We start from the raw sequence: 17,202 nt of genomic DNA, 5'->3' as shown, positions 1-17,202 counted from the left end.
GCGTACTTCAGTTGCTTTTTAGTCGTTACGTGTAATTAAATTTCTTTGGAGATATTGATGCGCATTGGCGCATGTCCTTTGTTTTGAAAGTATGTCACAGCCATAGGTTAATGGGGCCCTTGTAGACGTATTATTTCGCTTATAGGCATGGATCGGAAGTGTATTTATCACTGTCGGCTGTGATAAACACTTCGTAATATAACACAACTTCAAATCAGTGTTTAGGCTGACTTCTGCTGTCTTTGTAAATTGCGACAATCGTAAAAGTTTAATTTTGCAAGAAAATATATTTTCATGTACACTTTTCTTGAAGCAAGCTTTCTCCGCTATAAAACGTTTCCGTACTTACTGTGGGGCATTCATTTACGTCGGATGGGTACATTGTCAATGTAAGGAAATATATCAGTATGGCATACACATGACGTTGATTGCTTGGTAATATGTCTCCACAAAATATACCAAAACACTTCAGTTGATTCTCCTTTCAAGGCTTTTAATCTCCATTTAACTGATGTCAATACGTTTTGTTTTTATTGAAAATGCAATTTACTACACTTTTTAAGGGAAAAGCTAAACTGCTATAGCACAGATGTAGCTATCAATGTACTACCACGTTAAGTACCATCTCATTTTTCTTCATAGCCTTTCAGAAATGTGGGAAAACAAAACTAGGTGCTTCAAAATAAATTATTTGAAAGGTTTTGGTATGGATGGATTATTCAAGAGACACACGTTCACTAGAATGAATATATTTGTATAAACTAGACAAATACAAATGTAGCTTTTAAATAACATTCAAGACAATTGCTTCCACGGAAAAATATTCATATTTATAACAGATAAAAATGCACTTTTAACAGTTTTGTACATTAAATAAAGCCAAAATAATAATGTGCAAGTACAATGGCTATGAAACAACAGGTATTTACTCTTGTTTCATTGCAGGACACAAATTTTCCAATGCACTGTTTGCAAGTCCAAAGCAGTGTTACAGTTTTACCTCACAGCAGTGGCATTCAGCTGGGTCAAAATCAACAAATTTAAAGTCAATATGGACCACAATAAAAAATTATGGCATTTTTAAATTAAGTAAATCAAAGCAAAAATACTTGTACAGAAGCACTACACAAACTCTCTCCACTTTCTTTCAGATGCATACACACAATTTTGTAACTAAGATTAAACAGACAAGGCAAAAAATCTGCACACTTAAATACATGTCACACTCATGACAAACAGAAATCTGACAGTTTAGCATGAAATGCTGAACACCACTTCTTGAAGTACATGAGCCAACTCAAAACTGAAGACACCAACACAAAATGAACACTACTGTTACAGCATACAGATGTTTATCACTGCCCACCGTGGCACTCATATGACTTACAGCTACCTTCGGCAGTAAGCATCACCCTGAAGGAAGACTGTGATGTAGGTAGGAAGCCTCAGTACAAATCACAAATGCTGATACTACAGGAGCTTCCATCAGGGTGACAAAAAATATCACAACTCTACAGCACAAGGGATTAAATCAGTTCCGTTTATTTTTTTCATTGCATTTCCATAGCTTTATCTAGTAGGTGTACTACATATAGCATGTTAAATACAAAGTTTAAGAAGAAAATCTTTCTGCTTCTTGTATTGCTATCAGGCAGTCACACCCATTTCAGAAGATATCCTTTATAGAACAAGCCAAGGACCAACTGCAAATAGTTTCAGCTTTCATTGAACAGGATGTGCCAGGTTGGGGCAAGGATGAGGAGAAAGTGTTAAGGACAAGATCAGTCTACGCTACCGTCCCACTAACTACTATTATGGGATTCGTGGCTGGAAAAAAGTAGGCGTTAAGTACCAATAAATAATTACATTAATACACACTTTTTGTCTAATACACAGGGTAAATGTAAAACAGAGGCCATTACTTTAATACTCTCAATACAAACAAAATGCAAATCTTTTGGAATGATAACTAGGAATTGAATACAAAACAAACCTGCACTGGCAATGAGCTATGAAGACGACACTAAGAAGGTGGAACACTGTTTGCTGGAGTTGCCTCTCCTAACTATAAATGAGGCACCACTGATAAGTATACCCTGAAAGGAATTTTGTATACAAAACCATTCCACATTCTTAGTTTTAAATTACTTTTTACATGCCTATTAATACTGTGATACAGATAAATGTTATACATAGCAATGGCTCGATTCTAAATATGATTTCTGCCGCACAGACATAGAAAAAAGTCGTATTCTCTTCTGTAACAGTGTATTAGTTGCAAAATTATAGCAGTGAGATTTGTCATATGACTACTCTTCATCTTCATCCCCACCCTCCGTCTTGATTTGCTGGGCGTTCCGGTAGAGCAGTTGATTCTTACAACCTCCCCACACAACATCTGTTTACATTAAGTTTTGCCATGTGTCCATTATCACTTAGCCATTCGATTTTGGTTTTGACCACAGAAAAACAAGATGAAGATGTTCAGAGTTAAGATGTTTTTAAACTTTTCTTTGATGTAATTAAGAATTTATGGCACAAAAGTTACGACACATCCTGATCTTCTACATCTTGCAGTTGTTCTTTCTGCTCTGTTTCACCTGGGGAAAAAAAGCAGAATTATCAAAAAATACCAATACAACAAATTTTTGTCAATATCATACACAGTTAAAATGTCAGGGAAATAGGCTATTAGCGCACACCCTCACCCCTTTTTCTAAGCAATTTTTTTCCCTACAAACATTTGGCATCACTAAGTGCTATGACAAAAGAATGGACAAAAACTAAGAAAAAAAGGTGAGTAAACATGGGATCTAAACTGCATACCTTAAGAGTTAGGAGCAGTTATTTGGTAGAAAAGATGATTTAGAGTAGTGAAGTTTAACAAGTGCACATAAATTTTAAGATATGCACATTAGAGCCAATGTATACTGGATATTTTTCCTCCTTTTGATCCACACTACCACCTTTGACAGTTTTGTCTGTAGAGTTCTGGGTCACCCTATATATTTTAAACTAAACAAACATTACAAAATTTGTGTGAAGTCTTTGAGTAGGGCTCTAAATAACTAGAAGTAATGAGCAGTAAGGTTACTAAACATGGCTTTCTTTTAACCACATAATCACTTTCTCCATTAAGATGGTCTTCAAGTGTCATTTCTTCTATTACAATGCCCTACTACTCAATAAAACTGAACATATTTTCAGAAATTCAAGATAATCAGTTATGAACTGTGAGACAATACCATAAAATCTATTCTCTATGTTTTAATTGGAAAGTTAGTACACTATGATAACATACTCAGTTATAGGACAGTGTACAGTAGGGAAAGGGACAGGAAAGGCAGAACATTAAAAATTAAAAGCTCCCAGATTTTCATTTCTGAATGTATAACGATGAAACCAGTTACATTTTAGCAAAACAATACTGTTGCATTAACTCACAGCTCAATGTCCACGAAGTAAATCCCTTGTCTCATTCAGCATGGTGTTACTGCAGTTGCTACATCCTTGTCTTCCCCAAATGCTAAACTTATTAACCCAACCAGTTATTTGGTGACGGAGTTTACCATGAATTCATTATTTTACACATACACTAATCATTGGCAGATGTAATGGAAGCAATAAGTGACAATAATCATACAACCACAAGGTTCAACGCAACCCCCCCCCCCCCCCCCATGAATATCACTTTGTAAGTTTCTTCAAGTTGCAACAATGCCCTATCAACAATACTGGCAAAAAGGATCAATGTAAGGTTATATCAATTTGTAGAGGGGGTGGTGGTTATTTTTGTAGCATTCTCAATAGTTATAAAAGGTGGTTTCAGCAGGATTCAAATGTTCACCTTCTGACATCCATTTTACCAACACACAAACTGACTGTGCAGAAACTCTGCAAACTGTGTGTGCCCTCAATCAATTTCTTCGTACACAGTAACCACAGTCGTTTACCTGCTAAAAGACATATTTCCACCTCAGCTGTTGTTGACAAGAATTTACTTTTTACATCTTGCATGGCTGGCTCAATTTCGGGTATTTTTAAGCACAGCAGGTGTCATTACATTGTAAAATTACTATACACCTACATACACGCTTCACAAGCCACTGTTATGGTGTGTGGCAGAAGGTACCCGATACCACTTCCTTTCCTGATCCACTTGCAAGCAGAAAACTGGAAACACAACCATCTATATGCACTCTTTAAGAGTCCCAATTGCTCTTGTATCCGTAGACCTTATGCAAGAAGTTCATTGGCAGCAGCAGAATTGTTCAGCAGCCAGCTTCAAATGCCTGTCCTAAATTTTCTCAACAATGTTCCTAAAAAAGAATGCCTCCAAGGACTCCAATTTAAGTTTCTGAAGCATCCCCATAACATTCACTTGTTGTTCAAACCTACCAGTACCAAGTCTAGCATCCTGTCTTTGAATTGCTCCAATGTCTTATTTTAATCTCATCTGGGGCGGACCTCGCTAACAGTACTCAAGAATAGGTCATACTAATGTACTATATGCAATTTCCATAAAATGAACCACTCTTTCCTAAAAATCTCTCAATAAACAGAATTCAACCATTTGCCTTCCATGCTTGTTCCATTTCATATCACTTTGCAAAATCACACCTAGATATTTAATCTGTGTGTGCGTGGCTACCAGCACACTACCTGTATCTGAACACTATGGGTTTCTTTTCCTACTTATCTGCATTAACCGAAGTTTTTCTACATTCACAACAAGCTGCCAGTCATCACACCAACTACAAATTTTGTCCTAGTCATCTGGTATCCTTCTACGATGACTCAATGGCAAAACTTTCCTGTATATCACAGCATAATCTTAAAACAGCTGCACATTGCAGCTCACCCTGCCTGTACACTGGATCATTTATGTTTGTAGAAAGTAACAGCAGTCCTATCTCACTTCCTTGGGGCACTTCTGACAATATCCTTGTTTCTGAATAGCTATAGCCGCAAGGGACAACATCCTGGGTTCTGTTACTTGAAAAAGTCTGAGCCACTCAGAGATTGTAAAATGGCAGATGTAAATTATGAGTGCATTATGGTTTTAATTTTGATGCTTGCACATTATGCATTTGCTCGCTCATCAACTAAGCCCCGTTATGTAATCAGACAATTTTACAATATATTGACACCTACTGCACACGAAAATGACTTGTTAGGCCAAAATTGGCCAATTGTGTAATATGTAACGAAGTGAGTACTTGTCAACAAAAGCTTAGGTGGAAACCTTTAACTTGTTTTTATGGTGCGGCCTCTTCAAATCAGTGAAAATAAATTGGAAACATGGCTCATGGCACAGTTCTGGGTAGTAGTATAGAGTTCAATATTTCACACCGGCAGTGGTACACAAGATGAACTAACTTTTGGGAGACAGACTGAAAAAATAATGGACCGTCCTGCTTCAAGAAATGAAACTTGCTTTAAAACATTTGCGGTAAGATAAGAATCCAAATCGGAAAGCTACAGTATATTTGCACCAATGTGGACACGAAATTTCATTTCACCCTCCCCACAATAGCTGACCACCTTATCAGAAAATAGTTAACATCTATCAAAGACAATTTTTTTCTCTTCACTGAATGGTAATTATTGGCATTAATTGTTCATTATCAATACCGTGGAATACTAACACCAATAAACACAAATGAAGGAAAACAATTTGTCTTTAATATTAAGCAGCCAGGGTTCCTTATGTACCTTCTGGCAACATGGAAGAAAGAAAACTTAATGAACTAATGACCCCTCTACTTGTGGGACTTTATTTTTACCTGATATGTTATGAAAAAATATTTCTGCCAATACTCAACAAAAATATTCCCCAAAAGCTGCAACTTCCACCCACAACCTTCATCCACATATGCAATCTGAATCTGCTTACAAATAAACCAGTTTGCTTTTGGTTACGAATTTTATGGCAGGGAGTGGGAAAAGGTGGGGAAATGACCTGGGAATCAGGAGGCTGCCAACAGATTGTCTTCAGGTGGCGTACCGTCGCCTTGCATGTCAGATGTCCACAGCGTCAGGTTGTCTCTCAGAAGTTGCATGATTAGTGTTGAGTCTTTGTAGCTTTCTTCACTAAGAGTATCAAGCTCTGCAATCGCATCATCAAATGCGGCTTTTGCTAGCCTGCAGGCTCTTTCAGGCGAGTTCAGAATCTCATAGTAGAATACAGAGAAATTCAGTGCCAAGCCCAACCTGAAACAATTGGAAAATATATTACAATGAAAACTAATTTCCACAGATGAAAAATTACACGCAAACAAATTCTAACATACTAAGATTTTGATCTTACCTAATAGGGTGGGTGGGTGGTAGCTCTGTCATTGCAATATCACTGGCTGCCTTATAGGCAACTAGGGAGTTTTCGGCAGCTTCCTTCCTGTCATTACCCGTGGCAAATTCTGCAAGATATCGATGGTAATCTCCCTTCCTGCATAAAACAAATGTTTGTTAGTGTATTATTATGTACGGCACAGTGCTCTACAAAGGTATTAAGCACAAAGCTCAAGACTCTGATGCTAAGAAACTGACTTACATTTTATAGTAGAAAACTTTACTCTCTCCTGTGGATGCACAGGGAATCAGATGTTTATCCAAAACTCCCAAGATATCAGAGCATATATCTTTTAACTCTTTCTCCACCTAAATCAAATGTTCTATTATTACAGTGTTAAGGTTTAACGTAAAGCACAACTCAAACTACATATAACACTTTCCAACCTGTGATCTGTATCCTCTAATCATTTCAAGCTTTTCTTCTGCTCCTTTGTTTTCCTCCTTCTGCTCAATAGAACTTATTATCCTCCAGCTTGCACGCCGTGCCCCAATTACATTCTTGTAGGCGACTGACAGGAGATTTCGCTCTTCAACAGTTAACTCCACGTCTAGTGATGCCACTTTCTTCATGGCCTCCACCATCTCTGCAAAAAGAAGAATGGCGATTAAAAAAATTCCAGTTCAGGAAACAATGCTTCTAGGACTAAAAATTTTTCCCTTATTGGGTATATTTTTTCCAGGAAAAAAAATGTAATGCGTGGTAAACCATTACAAACAATACTTCCGTGGCTAGTTGCAAAGGAAAGTGCATTCGATACCATAGTCCGCTCGTCGAGTCCTTTTTCAGAAGAAAATAGCATGTAAGTCTGTTTCGGGCTTGTGTTTTCAATTGAAGCTGAAATAATTAAGGAAAGAAACCGCAATGATGTAGAAGATCAATACAATACAGTATTGTAACCTCAGTATCCATGGCAACAAAACTGTTTGCCGTACCATACCTTACGCATGTCAGATATAGTATGAGTAAAATTTTTTCAGCACTTTTCACTATAATTATTAACTCCATAGAAGCAGATTTCTTAAGACTGATTTTTTTAACAGACCTACTCCGAATACTATGGCATGTGTAGCCGCAAACGTTAACTTCAGTGCCGCACACGCAATCTTCACACGCGCTGCTAGTGCCGAAAGCAGGTCATTAAGCTTCTGATGTACCATTTGATTGAAGCCAACAATTCCAGCACGTAAAAGTATTGATATAATGAAGAATACTAGCCCGATTTGTTGTTCCAAAATTTGTAAATTTTAAAACGCAGTAAAACCCCGAAAGCACCTTACTGCACTTCTAGATTAGTTTCTTACAATCGTAATGCTTAAAATCTTTATTTGGCGACAGAAATTACAACTGCGGCGCAAGTAACTAAATTCATGGATACTAATGCTCTTGCAATACGAAATTTTCAATACCATCTCCTTCGAGTGATGACGCATCGATCCCTGGGCCTTGCCCACTCTGATCACTTCATTTAGGTATCTCGGAGATGTAGAAAAACTAAATTCCTACTTTTTGTTTCAAATGAATGTAAACCATCGGATTACAAACATATTTCAGTTTAATATCAAACTGCTTCCGTTGGTCTCTATGCTCTTCGGTCGGTGGCAACTCTTCAGCACACGAAGTACCGTCGGCATCTTTACATACATATGTAATATAATATATACTGCGGAGAATAAAAGCTATTTACTTACCGTCATATCTTTCAGCCTGTTCCGCCAGTTTGGCTTTGTATACGTTATCATCTCTTTCCGACATGGTTGATGTACTGGGATTTACAACGCGATGTGCGGACCGACCACTATTACAGAGATATCTAAGATGGCCGCGCCCGCCAACACTGAAAATAGTTCGTCAATAAGGTGTGTCGTCCATGTGTCCTTCCGCCATTTACGTCATAAGCTTGGGAACGAAAATGAGGAACTTTGTAGGTCCCAGTTTGTTTGAAATTTACGAAATACATGTCAATTAAAAGAATACATCTAAGTAATTATAAAGTTTAAAATCATGGAAATAATATTGAACATGTATATGTAAATTTAAAACATTCTGTTACAGAATAATTTTGAGAGTAGTCGAGCTCGCATAGATGTGGGAGAATTGTGATGTGACCGCAATATCCTAGGTTCAAATCCCGATCACGACAGATGCAAAATAATGCTAGAAACTATGTTTTTCTCGTTCCATACCATGATGCTTGTAAATCGATTGGAGGGCGAAACCTCCATTTCGAGTACCATGTTATATTATGTTACTAACTGGTAACATATTCTACAGATGTGTCACATTGTGATTCGGCGTAACCAGATGTACTGCTGGTATTAGCTTTGGGTTTAGTACTTCAGCATATAGACTGCCATACATTTAGCACATATCTTTAGCAAAATTCTATGTCAAGTATGTGAGGCAGGGTCCTTTTTTACCGTACAGTTAATTTTGTCGGTGCAGTGTGGAAACGGATTTCTTAGCTCTGCGTACTCCTTTTCCTTGACTATCCCCGTGAAAGAGATGTAAAGAACAACATTCGCATATTCCACACTGAAAGATTGATTTAGATGTCATCGATTCTTTTTATAGACGAGGAATTTTTATTTTGTTGGCTATGTAAGACAGCTGCAGAAATAGCGTAGTGCAGTAATATCTTATTTATTAAAAATGTATAATCATTGAATGTATCGTCGTTCCACATGCCGTAGCACTTTGTCAGACACATAGCTTCCTATCCAAGTGTTGTAGCTAGAAAGATCTCGTGATATAACAAGCATTGCTATTTATTTCCGTGATTCAAATTGCTATAAATTTATTTGCCCGTTAACAACTCTCTTGTTGTATGAGACATCGTAATTTCAGACATGCCGGTTATTATACAGTAATACAAATTACATTATATGCAACAAGTTACAACGTGGTTTGTGGAGATTGTGCCAATTATCTCCGTGAACCATAGGCGATTTTATGAAGAAATTCTTTTTTAAAAATTCATTTAAGCAGAAAGACAGAGAAAACCGTAACAAATCTCGGCAGTTATTACACAGTATCTTGAGGCCGCACGGCGGAGATGGCGTCATGGCACCGACAGTGCTAATTTCGAATTTTTGAGCTAAAGATTGAGTTTTATTTCTCTGTTGATGTTGATATCTAAATGATTACTGTCAACACATCGTATGCGGTGCAATAAATTTGAGTCTTGTGCGGAAATCCCTGTAGTAAGTTAAGTGTTCATTCAACAAAGAAAACTTTTGTCCTTCAAGATTACTTAATTCGATAGAAGCATATTAGTGAACAATATCATTCTGGAACGGTCATTACAGAAAAAGAAGTGGAACTGAAAGGTACTTCGTTTTGTAAAGGGCGCTATTGGGCTTCGCCTCTAATTTGCGCTCTCTGTTAGGGAATTACGGAATCAATGCAAAGATATGTTGATGAATTGATGAACCGGTAAACGAATATAATATTTACAAATAATAAGTTTGGAGCTGCAAGAAGTAACAAAAGTTCTTTCTTAATCTGTGTAAATCAATATTTAATTTTTTTACAGAAATGAGAGCATCTTGCTTGATTTGAGCGTTCCATCAGCTCGCAAGTGGTTTGTCTTTACGCGTGCTACATTACGTGGAAACATACGTCGTGTACTGTATTTACAGGAGACTAATGGAAGTGAGAATGTTGTTTCATGTATTGTTTATTTGTATGTCCGTGTGTTTTCGAGTATGTGTTTCGTACTCCATAACAGTGGATGCCCATGCAGAAGAATGCTTCTTTGACAAGGTTGAAGCCGGAACAAAAATGGGTAAATGTTTTGACAGCAACAGACTTCCAGGTGATTTGCTTCCTTATGCAGTGATCATGCTTAGCATTATTTTCTTTTTTCAGGGCTGATGTTTGAAATTGCTGAAGGTGGTTTCCTTGATATTGATGTTAAAATAATCGGACCTGATAACAGAATAATCTATCAAGGTGAACGTGAAACCAGTGGAAAATACACTTTTTCGGCGCATACAACTGGAGTATACACGTATTGTTTTAGTAATCAAATGTCTACAATGACTCCTAAGGTTGTCATGTTTAATATGGACATAGGAGAAGCACCTAAGGATCAAGCTCCAGCATCTGAAGGGGGAGGTGAGGATAGTCAGTAGTTGTCTCTTCAGAGTACCTGTCTTGCCTTTTCATTTATCCATGCACCGGCAGAAATAATAATTGTTTACCGCATTGTATAGCTGTCTTGTACAGTTCTGTTATACATGCGGTTAATGATTCTATGTACTGGATTACACTTTGCAAATTACGAATCTGTAGGTAGATTTGCCAACTTTACTTCCTTCCGGACTTATACGTAAGTTCAGCCAGTTGCAACCACAATGAAACTTTCAGCTGCCCTACTACGACTTATCTTATGCCCTCTTCTCTACCTGCTGCGATTTTGCAGAAAGTGTTTTATATGCTTGAAATGATTAGCAGCTGTTTGAGAAATACGATTTGAATGAATATCTAACAAATATAATCGTCTTTGTAGTTAGGCTTTGAGGCTGTGAATTACGAGTTTCCGATTCTGTCGGACCTTAAATGATTTTCAATAGATATTTTTGTCAAGAAGTTCTTTTAGTTCCTACAATGTGCCTTGCATGGAAAGTAGTGATAAAGAGAGAGCTTTTATGAAGTTGGAAGGGGTTATGGACAATTTGTGGCTAACTATCTACCAACAAAAGAAGGTGCTTGTCTTGACGCTGATGTCAAAACCAAAATAATTGGAAATACAAAGTAAGTATTCACGCTTGCCTTACAGATTGCAGTGCCGTGATGATGAGTCTACAGACAAACCCAGTGACCGCACAATAAATTCCCAGGTGGAATACATGTAATTTTTTATAAGTGCGGTTATTACAAAGGAAACCTACAAATCTTTCAAAAAAACAAGTTCTTTTATTGATTGCTAACAAATATTTGAAGAATTGGCATCAAATGATACATTAAGTTGCATGTTGCAGACCCTTAAAGTCAGGTTTGATGAAAATTGTCCACTAGAACTCGATAGATATCCAACTGTCAAATCAAAATGCATGCAGAGAACAGGTCAACTGAAGAATGGGATACTACCCATCGGCTCTGACTGATGACATCATAATTTACTCGTAGATATTATCTTTTTTTTAAATTTTTTTTTTATTTTTTATTTTTTTTATTTTGTTGGCTTGTAGCATAAAACTTTTTGGCAATCACAAGCAAATGTACTGACAAGATATTATCTTTATTTTCGAGTTGTAGATAATAAATCTGTTATCTCCTGTGGCAAGGTGTCATCATTGTAAACTGAAATAAATGATTTCTGAAAAGATAGGGCTAGACATTGGTTCGATTTTTGTCACTTGTTTTAATTATAAGTTAATTGTTCGTTCCATTTCATTCGGTGCTTGTTTTCATTCTTAGTGAGATCTAGATATTTTGAAAGAATTGTTGTTCATTCTGGACAACTTTCACTTTTTGATTTTCATTTGTAGGTATGGATTTACCTATCTTGACTGCAGTACGGGATACAAATTTTACAGTTGTTGCTTCATTCTCTCTCACTAGTATTAGTATTACTAAGATATTTCTCAGTGGGTATTGGTACGATTGAAGGCAAAAAGACCAATAATACAAAAAATTTGTACTAGTGCTAGCAAAGACGGAGAAAGCGACTTATTTAACACTGGCATCTTCTACCTCAGTTGAAGTATGAAGAGATCAGTTGAAGTATGAAGAGGTCAGTTGAAGTATGAAGAGGTCAGTTGACCTCTTTAGGTCAACTGAAGAATAGGACACGAGTTTTTCGTATGTCGCTTTTTTCGACTTCGCTAGCGTTAGTATCTCGCTCCTCAGTTGACTTATATACATCAACTGAAGAAAAGGATACTACCTTTGTAGTTCATCTCAGATTTTAGTGCTAGTGAAGGCGAAAAAGTCGACATACATTGTATCTCATATTGCAGTTAACCTATACATATCAACTGAAGTTCGGGGTACAACTCATATATGTCAACTGAAGTAGGCCATACTGACATTGCTTCTATCCCTTTTTTCTTTATATTTTTTTGCACTAGTATCCCATTCTTCAGTTGAGCTATGTAGGTCAACTGAAGAATAGGATACCAGGACTCAAAGAAACGATATATCTAACATAATGTTCAAAATATGGATGTTCATGATGCATGCCTAACATCTGCTTTCTCTGACCTGCGTTCCTTTGTTTCTCAACATTCGTCTTTGCTAAATAAAATGTGTTGCCCCAGTACCAAATATAGCCAAAGTAGCTAAAGACACTGACATTATGGATAGACTATCCAGCAGTTAGTTATGAGCCAAAAGGATATACAGAAAGAAAAGATAAAAAAAGAAAATGCTGCTAGATTTATTAAAGAAACTTATAATCGTTGCAAGGCAGCATGGGAACTGGTTAATGAACACAGGAAAAAAGTCCACCTCTTACTTATTTGGTTATTTATCCATGGAACACTTTACAGTGATATTGGATTTGTCATTATAATACAGTGAAAATAAATAGCCCAGGAGCTAACATAGAGTATGTAAGCATGGTGTATGAGGGTAGGACAGTTGGTCAGCTTAATTGATTGCAATTCGTGAAGTCTAGTGAATTTAATGAATGCGATGACATTCTTGACTTGGGAATTAATCTTGCAGTTGCTGTGAAATTTGGAAATAAATGCAGCATAGTAATGTGGAACAGAGTGTATCCAAAAGATGTAAAAAAATGTAAACTCTCAAAAAATCCCAGATGTTTACAGTGTGCCCTGTAGAGTATGATACAAACTATAATGTATGAAATTGCTGAATCACTGTTAAAAGTGATAAATAAATGCCTTGGTGCTGGGGAATTTCCAGATTACCTAAAAGTAGCATGCACAGTGTCAATTTACTAGAAAAGGTACTCCAAATAGTGTCACTCTACAGGTCTATGTATCTATAATACCAGTATTAGCTTAAGTGATATAGTCCATAATGAAAGATCAACTATTCAGTTATTTTGAAAGAATTGTATGGTGCCTACCATTTCCCTCAGAAGGTCCAGTCAACAGCAGCAGTACTTGACTTAGTTAAAAATACAGGGTGAGTCACTAACTATTGCCACCTAGAATAACTCGGAAAGTATGATAGTAGCTGAAAAGTTTGTGGGACCAAAGTTGTGTGGGACAACGTTTTTTTTTTTTGTTGCTAGGTGGGGTCGCTTCAGAGATATGAAGGTCAGCTTTGATTCTTTAAACGGGATGTTATAGTTTGGTACTTATTTTCTGGTAGCAGCTATCGAGATGAATCCAATGATGTGTAACAGTAAGGTCTTTGAAAGTCAACGAAGGTCAAAAAGGTGACATGATCGTCCATTTACAAAAGGTGTTCGAGGTGATGACCATTGGTATCAATGCAGTGCTGCAATCTTCTTATCATGGATGAGTGGTATTCCTTATCACATCAGCACTTATCGAAGTACATGCTCTGACAATTCTCTCTCGTATATTGTGCAAATAGTAAATATTCACCGCGTATCCATCTAACTTGCCATTGACATGTAAACACCATTTGAAGGTTTCGCAATACAACACTAATAAGAATGTTAAGACTAGTATCGTCGAATCCAGCAAATGTGAATGATGTATTCCTTCGAAAAACAAGTTGGTATGCTTCTCATTTATGGAGAATGCCAATGAAATTCAGTGAGAGCTAGAGACTTCTACACTGAAACATATCCTCAACGTACTCACCCTACTCGTTGTACTTTTAAATAAGTGTATGATAAATTGCCCCCCCCCCCCCCCCCATGAATCATGGGCCTTGCCGTTGGTGGGGAGGCTTGTGTGCATCAGCAATACAGATAGCCATACCGTAGGTGCAAGCGCAACGGAGGGGTATCTGTTGAGAGGCCAGACAAACATGTGGTTCCTGAAGAGGGGCAGCAGCCTTTTCAGTAGTTGCAGTGGCAACAGTCTGAATGATTGACTGATCTGGCCTTGTAACATTTATCAAAATGGCCTTTCTGTGCTGGTACTGTGAATGGCTGAAAGCATGGGGAAACTACAGCCGTAATTTTTCCCGAGGGCATGCAGCTTTACTGTGTGGTTAAATGATAATGGCATCTTCTGGGGTAAAATGTTCCGGAGGTAAAATAGTCCGCCATCCGGATCTCCGGGCGGGAACGACTCGGGAGGACATCGTTATCGGGAGAAAGAAATCGGGCAGGTAGGTTAGAAAATTTAAAAAGGGAAATGGATAGGTTAAAGTTAGATATAGTGAAGTTCGGTGGCAGGAGGAACAAGACTTCTGGTCAGGTGAATACAGGGTTATAAATACAAAATCAAATAGGGGTAATGCAGGAGTAGGTATAATAATGAATAAAAAAATAGGAGTGTGGGGAAGCTAGTACAGTAGCATAGTGAAAGCATTATTGTGGCCAAGATAGACACGAAGCCCACGCCTACCACAGCAGATGAGGAAGAGATTGATGCAGTGTATGATGAGATAAAAGTAATTGTTAAGATAGTGAAGGGAGACGAAATTTTAATAGTCATGGGTGACTGGAATTCGATAATAGGAAAAGGAAGAGAAGGAAATGTAGTAGGTGAATATGGAATGGGGGTAAGAAATGAAAGACGAAGCCGCCTGGTAGAATTTTGCAGAGAGCATAACTTAATCATAGCTAACACTTGGTTCAAGAATCATTAAAGGTTGTATACATGGAAGAGGGGAGATACTCGAAGGTTTTAGATAGATTATATGATGGTAAAACAGAGATTTAGGAACCAGGTTTTAAATTGTAAGACATTTCCAGGGGCAGATGTGGACTCTGACCACAATCTATTGGTTATGAACTATAGATAAAAACTGAAGAAACTGCAAAAAGGTGGGAATTTCAGGAGATGGGATCTGGATAAACTGACAGAACCAGATGTTGTAGAGAGCTTCAGGGAGAACATTGGAGAACAATTGCCAGGAATGGGGAAAAGAAATACAGAAGAAGAAGAAGAAGAAGAATGGGTAGCTTTGAGGGCTGCGTCAAGTAGATAAAAAGACGAGGGCTGGTAGAAACCCTTGGGTAACAGAAGATACATTGAATTTAATTGATGAAAGGAGAAAATATAAAAATGCAGTAAATGAAGCAGGCAAAAAGGAATATAGACGTCTCAAAAAGGAGTTCGACAGGAAGTGCAAAATGGCTAAGCAGGGATGGCTAGAGGACAAATGCAAGGATGTAGAGGCATACCTCACTAGAGGTTAGATAGATACTGCCTACAGGAAAATTAAAGAGACTTTTGTAGAAAAGAGGACCACTTATATGAATATCAAGAGCTTTGATGTGGAAACCCAGTTTTAAGCAAAGAAGAGAAAGCAGAAAGGTGGAAGGAGTATATAGAGGGTCTATACAAGGTGATGTACTTAAGGACAATATTATGGAAATGGTAGAGGATGTAGATGAAGATGAAATGGGAGATATGATACTGCATGAAGAGTTTGACAGAACATCGAAAGACCTAAGCCGAAACAAGGCCCCGGGAGTAGACAACATTCCATTAGAACTACTGATAGCCCTGGGAGAGCCAGCCCTGACAAAACTCTACCATATGGTGAGCAAGATGAATGAGACATTCGAAATACCCTCAGACTTCAAGAAGAATATAATAATTCCAATCCCAAAGAAAGCAGGTGTTGACAGATGTGAAAATTACCGAACTATGAGTTTAATAAGCCACGGCTGCAAAATACTAACACGAATTCTTTACAGAGAAATGGAAAAACTGGTAGAAGCCGACCTCGGGGAAGATCAATTTGGATTCTGTAGAAATGTTGAAATACGTGAGGCAACACAGACCCTATGACTTACCTTAGAAAACAGATTAAGGAAAGGCAAACCTACGTGTCTGACATTTGTAGACTTTGTGAAAGCTTTTGACAATGTTGACTGGAATACTCTCTTTCAAATTCTGAATGTGGCAGGGGTAAAATACAGGTAGCGAAAGGCTATTTACAATTTGTACAGAAACCAGATGGCAGTTATAAGAGTCGATGGGCATGAAAGGGAAGCAGTAGTTGAAAAGGGAGTGAGATGGGGTTGTAGCCTCTCCCTGATGTTATTCAATCTGCATATTGAGCAAGCAGTGAAGGAAACAAAAGAAAAATTCAGAGTAGGAATTAAAATCCATGGAGAAGAAATAAAATCAGAGACAGCAAAGGACCTGGAAGAGCAGCTGAACGGAATGGACAGTGTCTTGAAAGGAGGATATAAGATGAACATCATCAAAAGCAAAACGAGGGTAATGGAATGTAGTCGAATTAAATTGGGTGATGCTGAGGGTGTTCGATTAGGAAATGAGATGCTTAAAGTAGTAAAGGAGTTTTGCTTTTTGGGGAGGAAAATAACTGATGATGGTCGAAGTAGAGAGGATATAAAATGCAGACTGGCAATGGCAAGGAAAGCGTTTCTGAAGAAGAGAAATTTGTTAACATCGAGTATAGATTTAGGTGTCGGGAAGTCGTTTCTGAAAGTATTTGTATGGAGTGTGGCCATGTATGGAAGTGAAACATGGACGATAAATAGTTTGAACAAGAAGAGAATAGAAGCCTTTGAAATGTGGTGCTACAGAAGAATGCTGAAGATTATATGGGTAGATGACATTACTAATGAGGAGGTATTGAATAGAATTGGGGAGAAGAGAAATTTGTTGCACACCTTGACCAGAATAAGGGATCGGTTGGTAGGACATGTTCTGAGGCATCAAGGGATCACCAGTTTAGTATTGGAGGGCAGTGTGGAGCGTAAAAATCGTAGAGGGAGACCAAGAGATAAATACACCAAGCAGATTCAGAAG

General features: G+C 37.6%; 2 protein-coding genes across 2 annotated transcripts in view; one reads left to right on the top strand and one right to left on the bottom strand.

Moving 5' to 3' along the window:
- Positions 1 to 733: 733 nt before the first annotated feature.
- LOC126418478 (14-3-3 protein epsilon) lies at positions 734 to 8,201 on the bottom strand. Its single transcript, XM_050085250.1, has 6 exons — positions 8,044 to 8,201; positions 6,739 to 6,938; positions 6,554 to 6,660; positions 6,311 to 6,448; positions 6,008 to 6,213; positions 734 to 2,600 (listed from the first exon to the last, which is right to left on the bottom strand). Exons 1-6 carry the CDS (start codon positions 8,105 to 8,107, stop codon positions 2,545 to 2,547), a joined length of 771 nt encoding a protein of 256 aa, XP_049941207.1. The 5' UTR covers positions 8,108 to 8,201; the 3' UTR covers positions 734 to 2,544.
- Positions 8,202 to 9,907: 1,706 nt separating this feature from the next.
- Positions 9,908 to 17,202, top strand: part of LOC126418477 (transmembrane emp24 domain-containing protein 2) — a 39,708-nt gene continuing 32,413 nt past the window's right edge. Inside the window, exons 1-2 of the mRNA XM_050085249.1 lie at positions 9,908 to 10,139; positions 10,223 to 10,471. Of these exons, the coding sequence (XP_049941206.1) occupies positions 10,001 to 10,139; positions 10,223 to 10,471 (388 nt within the window). The 5' untranslated portion in view covers positions 9,908 to 10,000. The remainder of the gene's footprint in view (positions 10,140 to 10,222; positions 10,472 to 17,202) is intronic.

This window comes from Schistocerca serialis, chromosome 9, assembly GCF_023864345.2.
Source record: "Schistocerca serialis cubense isolate TAMUIC-IGC-003099 chromosome 9, iqSchSeri2.2, whole genome shotgun sequence".
NCBI lineage: Eukaryota > Metazoa > Arthropoda > Insecta > Orthoptera > Acrididae > Schistocerca > Schistocerca serialis.
Note: the sequence above shows the minus strand (reverse complement) of the source record. Positions and strands in the feature narration are given on the sequence as shown.

What these genes read in the sequence shown, in the direction of transcription:
- LOC126418478 (XM_050085250.1), bottom strand. Translation starts at nt 8,107, where the DNA reads ATGTCGGAAAGAGATGATAACGTATACAAAGCCAAACTGGCGGAACAG. An exon ending in AAAGTTTTCTACTATAAAAT is followed by an intron (nt 6,449 to 6,553) that starts GTAAGTCAGTTT and finishes TGTTTTATGCAG; the next exon opens with GAAGGGAGATTACCATCGAT. An exon ending in CCACCCACCCACCCTATTAG is followed by an intron (nt 6,214 to 6,310) that starts GTAAGATCAAAA and finishes CAATTGTTTCAG; the next exon opens with GTTGGGCTTGGCACTGAATT.